An 8,677-nucleotide genomic window follows, 5' to 3' on the forward strand; every position below is an offset into this window, starting at 1 on the left:
TAACATTAACAAAAAAAACAAGGCTATGGCATTTGTAAACTTGGGAATAAACGAGTCTATGTTCCATGATCAAACAAAAGTGCAAACTGGCTTTTTTAAAAGTAGGTCTAAATTGTGAAAGGTAAAAAAGCACATTTAGCCTCTTCCTTAGACTTAATTGTAAAAATACCAATCCTGACTGGGGACACTGGTTATTAGCATTTAACACTTTGGACAACAACAGGGAATCCTTGATGAATGATAATAGATCTCTCGATCACAAAACCCTGAGTGAACCTGGGGTTCGAACCCAGGACAAGTGAACCTACGGAGGCTTAGCTACCTTAGGGATGCAACACCTTGGTTTGAGGCTGATTCACCGTGCCTTCTAGTCAATGTGTTTAAAACTGTCAACTTAGGAAAATAAATACCTCGATTGCAGAATAGCACTTCGAACTTCTCTTGCCCGCAACACGGCGGTGATTGAAAATGAAAAGCTCTACCCCAACACGTGCTACGGTTCACTCAAAGTCGTCGACGAGATATCAGTGCAGGGAGCTTAACATAATGTCTGGTTTGTTTATTTCAATGCGCAAGCGTATTGGCAGACATGTGATGGATCAAAAACCCCACAGTTTACGTGCCCCAGACAAGCACTTTGTTAGACTGAACATAGCATCAGGGCCAAGCAGCTGATCTTTCATTCCGGAAACGACAACAGGATCACAAAGTTGTCATCCCTGCTGGAAAAGTGTTCATACAAACTTGACCTTGGCCGTTGTTGGGCGATTGTTTTTCCTTGTACCAAGAACGTTTGTTCCGCGATATCGCCAAACGCACAGAACGCATTTGCAGAAACGGTAAAATGACAATTTGAGTAGTGCGATTTCCCATGTTTCATGTCATTCCTGTTACATGATAACATTGTATTGATCCATTACCATGTGAATGATTGTCTTATTTGAGTGTTTCCAATTTTGAGGTCTTATTTCTGAACGTTTCGCCAAACGACGGCTCCTCTGGCTGTTGGTGACGTGACAAAATTCTGAAAATCTAAAATGTGTATGAGTAAGGCATACACACGATGGGGTTATGGTGCCTTAGTTTAGTCTAGCACACTAGAGTAGACCATGTGTTCTGCTGCGATAACAGTAAATACAGTACAATACGTGCAAAAGTAATCATAGTATAAGTGTATTAAGCTAGCGTATGTCTGTTTTTAATTCATGTCGCGTTCCTTTCGTTATATGACAAAATATATATATGTATTAAAAAACACAGAAAAATGTCCGTGTACAATTTGACACCTAACATTCATTTGTGAAGTTTTCTCTTTCTCTATTATTGCTGAGTGTGGCGTTAAACAACAAACAAAAGTTTATTAAGTTTTATCGTTTTTATCTTTTCACAAAAACCGAAACATTTTGTATCTAGAATGGTCAAATATTTATTTGATCCCTGTACTATAAAAAACCCTCATTTTTACTTTATTAGTATTTTGTCGAAGATTACATTACCCGTTTGCATTCATTTTCAAAGACCCATTTAAAGTTTCATTGCGTGTAACTTTATGCAGATTGTGTGGCGGGTGCTAACGGTAGAGCAGGGGATATACCCATTTCGTTAACACCTAGTGCCATCTCGAATTTTTAGCGATCCATTCGTATAATTTTCACCACTATTTAGCCTTTCACACCCGATGGAATATGTTTCGGCAGGTAATCGAGACAGGTTATTCTCTGGTGTTGATGGTTTATATTTAATTAGCAAGTGACTTGTTAATTAATAGAACTGCCAGAGGTTGCGCAAGTCCCTTGTCTTTTTTATTCGAATAATTACGTCGCTCCGCGTGTACATTTGCCAGATTGGCTACAGTGCATTGACGCTATCTGCACCTATATCGGATTACTGATGTTCAAACTAGTTTGCACCAGATATTCGGATTATTCACTTAATACAAATGCAATGTATATGTGCATGTATATGAAAAGTAGTATCAGGGGTCTACGCGATCGACCCATGACCTTGAAGTTGTTAATCTTGAAGGAAAATTGAATATATTATTATACAGTTTTTTCAAGGCCAAAGTTCAAGAGGTCAGACCGAGTGTAGTATGACTGCATATATATATATATATATCTATATATATACATGGGCGGATACAGCTTTTTTTAAAAGGGGTGTGGGGGGGGGGGGGGGGGGGGGGGGGGGTGCGCACTCCCGCACCCTCCCTCTGTATCCGCCCATGTATAGATAGATAGATAGATAGATAGGTAGATCTGTCAGCACTTTTCATTGTCACAAGAGCGCCGCAACATCCCACTGTGACAAACGGACCTGCTGTTATGTCGCTCGACACGGTGTGTCTGCAAGAGGTGGAGGAGGCGAGATCCAGACTACGAACCAGCATAAGAAAGACTCCCCTTGTCCCTTTGAACAATGGCGAAACAGACTCACAGACAAAGGTGAGTCGCGGTCCCCGAGCTGAAATCATTGATAGTTTTCATGAATATTCACATGTGCGGTGCATTCACACGAAGGCGGCTTTTTATCGGGTGCAAGTAACAACATCGTACACTGGTGGAAGTCGCTGTCCGGCAATTTCTCCCCTGTCCAACTGACTTAAACAATGAGAGGTGCAAGTGTGTTCGCAAGTTAAGCCTTGCGTTTGGGTAGGGTCGTATTAAAAGTAGACAACGGCAGAAAATATGTTTTCCAGGTTATATTTCATTCCCGTTTTTTATTCAACCCATACATTATATGTTACAATGAAGATTGCAACGCAGAGGTGCACTTGGTTTAAACTAGCACCTCTTCTGCCTTTCTCTTGCCGATTTTATTCATACAACCTCCAAGACACAAATGTCTGGACGTGGGGAGAAATTTGTAGTGTAGCTGTGTGTTTGCCATATCGAATGCGATGCACATATCTTTCACAAGTTATATGTACATAAAGGTTAAGGTGAACGAAGTTCAGTAATCATAGTACTATCATGTCAGTTGGGCGGAGGTCACTTTTTCACACGGCTTCATAACCCCTTATATAAACAATACACTTCAAAGCGAACCGCGATTCGCCTTCTTGCGAGAACATATGTGTACAAATACATTTAGCTATATTTGTAAATATATATCCGTGTTGGAGAATGGTTGGTTGTTGGTTTGTTGTTTAACGCCGCATTCAGCAATATTCCAGCTATATGACGGCGCTCTGTAAGTAATCGAGTCTGGACCAGACAATCCTGTGATTAATATCATGAGTATCGATAAATGCAATTGGGATCGATGACATGCATCAACCAAGTCAGCGAGCCTGACCACCCGATCCCGTTAGTCGCCTTTTACGACAAGCATATAGTCGACTTTTACGGCAAGCATGGGTTGCTGAAGACCTATTCTACCCCGGAATCTCGTGTTGGAGATGATTTGTACTGTTTGTCCCCGCAATACTGCACCAGCTATGCTATTTCAGAGTTGTTCTACGTGCATGCGGAACCTCCCGCTTGACGTGCATTATCACAGGAGGTTTTGTGGGGGATATAGAAACGGGAACCGTCCGTCACGTTTCGTTTCCGGAGCAAAACTCACGAACCGTTAAATATTTCTTCATGAAACTTTGTATATACATCAGGCATGCACAGAACTGATGCCTTTTGCTTTTTTATCCCCCGCCGCGCGAAGCGGGGGATATAGTATTCACGACCGTCCGTCCGTACGTCCGTACGTCTGTACGTCCGTACGTCCGTCCGTACGTCCCACCTGTTTGTTGCCGCGATATCTCAAGAACTAAACACTGGATTGTCTTCATATTTGGAACTATGGTGTATATACAGACTCCGCAGACACCAGTCAGTTTTGGTGACCTTGACCCCATTTTCAAGGTCACAGCAGGCATATCTGCTTTTGGATTTGGAAAACGGTGTTGCCGCGATATCTCAAGAACTAAACACTGGATTGTCTTCATATTTGGAGCTATGGTGTATATACAGACTCCGCAGACACCAGTCGGTTTTGGTGACCTTGATCCCATTTTCAAGGTCACAGCAGACAAATCTGCTTTTAGAGTTGGAAAACGGTGTTGCCGCGATATCTCAAGAACTAAACACTGGATTGTCTTCATATTTGGAACTATGGTGTATATACAGACTCCGCAGACACCAGTCGGTTTTGGTGACCTTGATCCGATTTTTAAGGTCACAGCAGACAAATCTGCTTTTGGAGTTGGAAAACGGTGTTGCCGCGATATCTCAAGAACTAAACACTGGATTGTCTTCATATTTGGAACTATGGTGTATATACAGACTCCGCAGACACCAGTCGGTTTTGGTGACCTTGATCCCATTGTCAAGGTCACAGCAGGCAAATCTGCTTTTGGAGTTAGAAAACGGTGTTGCCGCGATATCTCAAGAACTAATCGCTGGATTGTCTTCATATTTGGAACTATAGTGTATATACAGACACCGCATACACCTGTCAGATTTGGTGACCTTGACCCCATTTTCAAGGTCACAGCAGGCAAATCTGTTTTTGGAGTTGGAAAACGGTGTTGCCACAATATCTCAAGAACTAATCGCTGGATTGTCTTCATATTTGGTACTATGGTGTACAGGCGGGGGATATTTCGTCACTCTGTGACAAATACTTGTTTGAACTTTGGAAAAAACATCATTTTTGCGTTTCAATGGCAAGAAGCTGGATTTCAAATGAGACGAAGCACGATCACTTCCGGAGCATAACTCTAACTTTGTGACATTTGGTATGCATCAAGAAAGTGCTGAAGTTGTGCCTTTTGCGAGTAATGTGTTTTGTTAAACTTTTAGAGTTTGTATTTCTAAGGAATAGATCTAATAGCAGGTTGGGCTTTCGGTTCAAATAAGGGCTTCATTCTATGGAGCATACATAATTCATAAACTATTCATATTTTTTATGCCACTTTGTAAGCAGATCGAATATCATACAACCCTGTTGGAATTCCGTGTTTATATAGGTTTCAAGTAACCTATGCTTATTTTGAGAGGCGACTAAATGGATCGGGTAGTCAGGCTTGGCGACTTGGTGGAGTGTGTGACATGTACCCTGATAGAGTGAAAGGTTGCTCATATTGTAGTATTTAGTGAAAGACAAGCACATCATCATATAATCCATGCATTCAGGAATTGTTTAAAATGTTATTAGTATTTAGAAAATTTGAAATTTGAAACAGTGTCACTCCTCATTCACATATTGAAAAGATTCAATGAATAGAGAGAATCGTTTGGTTTTAGTCATCAATCAAAATGTCAGATGTTCTCACTAGCTTTAGGATTAACCTTTGTTTGTATAATGAGATATATGACATGTGTTATTGGTTATTTTATGAACATGCTTAAACGAATGGGACTGTCAATGACTTTGTCGTCATGTTTTATTTGGTATCGCGTCTGGGTGTTTACTGCTATATATTGGTCAAAGATCGGATCAGATTTACTCCTCACCACAAAACAAATAAAACAAACTGCATATGGCATGCATAAATAAGTGTACATGGTTTTGGTATTATTTAACCATATCCTTATGAAATTACCTATAACCAAATCTTGATAAAAGATGAAATCTTACACCGGATTCTGAAAAACGTGATACACGCAGCTGGCATAAGTTAAATTGTAATACACATGTATACAATACTATATATTCGTGAACTGAATCGGTTGTGTGTATTAGTTTGACGTTTTAGGGATGAAATATAAGAATTATTATACTATTATTTACAGATCTTCCTGAAACTAGAGAATCTTCATCCGATAGGATCCTTCAAGATACGCGGTGCCTGCAATGCTGTAGAACTGTTGCCCAAAGCCAAGCTTCAGAGTGGAGTCTACACTGCCAGTGCCGGAAACTTCTCCCAAGGACTGGCATGGAACGCGCAAAGGCTCGGAGTTCCTTGTGAAATCATTGTTCCCGAACACGCCCCTAGAGCCAAACTGGAACCAACAGAAAGACTTGGAGGCAAGGTGACTCGGGTAGCGTACGACAGGTGGTGGCAGGTGATCATGGAACATCACTATGAAGATGCCTCTGGGACCTTTATACACCCAGTATGTGACAGGGCGGTCATCGCTGGTGGGTATTATTTATATTATAAATATCAGATGGAATTATTTGTAAAGGTTAATTCAGTTTATTGTTAAATACCTATTTGACATCACAATAACTAATTATAAACGTTATTCTCCAGAGAGGTCTGTGTAAATTTACTTACTTCCATTATTTAATTTCCAGCAGTTTTTCACTCATGTTTGCCTGTATGTGTATTCATTATTTGTGCCTTTTCTTATATTTTCCATTTACGCTGATACCCTTGAAGATCCGGGATAGAATAGGTCTTTAGCAACCAATGCTTGTCATAAAAGGAGACTATGCTTGTCGTACGAGGGGACTAACGAGATCGGGTGGACAGGCTCGCTGACTTGGTTGATGCATGTCATCGTATCCCAATTGCGTGGATCGATGTTCATGATGTAAATCACTTGATTGTCTGGTCCAGACTCGATTATTTACAGACCGCCGTCATATAGCTGGAATATTGCTGAGTGCGGCGTAAAACAACAAACCAAACCATTTACGCTGACCATTTCACATTATAGAACCGCAAACAAACGCACAGGTGTCCATGCCCTTGGTTTTATTTATTGGGACACATCTTTAAGCATGTACGTGATATACACGGGTGTGACGGGTTCTGATTTCATATCTCCTGTACATGCTCGGACATACGTTTTTGAAATGCGATGTGTAAACCAGGGAGTCTGTACATGCAATGCCCCATGTCATCTCCTGTGTAAACTGACATGTACTACTCTTGATACGAATGGGGGCGGTGAAGTAGCCTACTGGTTAAAGCGTTGGCCGGTTTGATTCCCCAATGAGTGAAGCCCATTTCTGGTGTTCCCCGCCATGGTATTGTTAGAATATTACTAAAAACGGATAAAACAATTTACTCACTCACTCACTCACTGATGTTTACGAAATGTTTCAGGCAATGGCACCATTGGTTTGGAAATTTTGGAAGACCTTCAAGAAGTTGATTCCATTATTGTCCCTTATGGGGGTGGTGGGTTGTCAAGTGGAATAGCCCTGACTGTGAAAGCAATACGTCCTCAGACCAAAGTGTATGCAGTCGAAGTTGACACAGCGGCGCCATTGTCCGCTGCCCTTGCGGCAGGAAAACCTGTACCATGTTCTTACACTCCTACTTTTGTGGACGGAATGGGATCCAAATCAGTTCTGGATGAAATGTGGCCGTTGGTCAGCAAAGTACTTGACGGTTCTATAGTTGTCTCCCTTGAAGACATTGCTAATGCTGTGAGACTATTGGCTGAGAGGAATCACGTGATTGCTGAAGGGGCGGGGGCTGCAGCAGTGGCGGCTGCTCTGACAGGGCGGGCAGGGGAGGGAAATATTGTATGCATTATTTCAGGGGGCAATATTGACATTGATGTTCTCATAAATATTTTACAAGGGAAAACTCCATAACCCATAAGACTTTGTACAGAAATAATGTGTATTTTCCATTTGGCATATTATATCATACCAAGTTATGACAGTAGCAGTTATCTTTGGAATCTTTATTCCCAGTACTCACCTGTATGAAATTAACATAAGGGTACCTTGAAACCCGCTATTAGGTAGTCTTGATTGACATTCTTTGTTTATACTATAAACAGTTAACCAAAGGTAAGCTCTGACCATACAACATTCTTCTGAAATTCCTTACACATGTCTTTTTGATTTTCTGAAAAGTGTGTTTTCTCCCTATGACTTTGCCAGTGTGAGCTTATATTAGCACTGAAACTTAATATCCCTTGTCCTAATTTATTGAACATATCAATATCATTTTCACATAATGTTTTACATGTGTAGCAGCCATAAAACTTTGATGGGATTCGAACCATGGACCTTCTAATCCGAGGCCGGACGCCTTGTCCACATGACCAAAGAGGTTAACCCCGTCAGCAAGCTGACATGGTAAGGATGTCATCTGTGGGATGACTCCATGCCCTGCTATACTGACAAGGTAAGGATGTCGTCTGTGGGATGACTCCATGCCCTGCTACACTGACAAGGTAAGGATGTCGTCTGTGGGATGACTCCATGCCCTGCTACACTGACAAGGTAAGGATGTCGTCTGTGGGATGACTCCATGCCCTGCTACACTGACAAGGTAAGGATGTCGTCTGTGGGATGACTCCATGCCCTGCTACACTGACAAGGTAAGGATGTCGTCTGTGGGATGACTCCATGCCCTGCTACACTGACATGGTAAGGATGTCGTCTGTCACTCTGTGGGATGACTCCATGCATGGGCTACACATTTCAATGACAACAATGGAAAGTATTCTCGATATTGAAAATTGAGAAAATCAGCTCATTTAATCAAAATTATAGCCTTTGCATCAACCTCATCTCAGAAACTACCACTCTATTACGTTCAAATGTATAGAGGCCAGTTATTACATCTTGCTTACAATGAAGTATGAAGGTTTTAATTTTGGATAAATCAAATATGTTGTGGCATGTGTCATAGCATCTAGTCTTTGATAGGTTATCCTACATGTCAACCACAGGCTCACTACATACATAGGTAAAAGTTTACCTACACAACATGTGACCCAGGAAGATTATTTGGTAGCCGATCTTCATCACGACCCACAGAAGA

The 8,677-nt window shown here is 41.3% G+C and overlaps 1 protein-coding gene across 1 annotated transcript; it reads left to right on the plus strand.

Moving 5' to 3' along the window:
• Positions 1-535: 535 nt before the first annotated feature.
• On the plus strand, positions 536-8,018 carry LOC124144560 (L-threonine ammonia-lyase-like). The gene is made up of 4 exons (XM_046514028.2): positions 536-839; positions 2,285-2,444; positions 5,733-6,081; positions 6,998-8,018. Exons 2-4 carry the CDS (start codon positions 2,325-2,327, stop codon positions 7,492-7,494), a joined length of 966 nt encoding a protein of 321 aa, XP_046369984.1. The 5' UTR covers positions 536-839; positions 2,285-2,324; the 3' UTR covers positions 7,495-8,018.
• Positions 8,019-8,677: the final 659 nt, after the last annotated feature.

This window comes from Haliotis rufescens, unplaced genomic scaffold (genome assembly GCF_023055435.1).
Source record: "Haliotis rufescens isolate VD_foot unplaced genomic scaffold, xgHalRufe1.0.p SCAF_11, whole genome shotgun sequence".
NCBI lineage: Eukaryota > Metazoa > Mollusca > Gastropoda > Lepetellida > Haliotidae > Haliotis > Haliotis rufescens.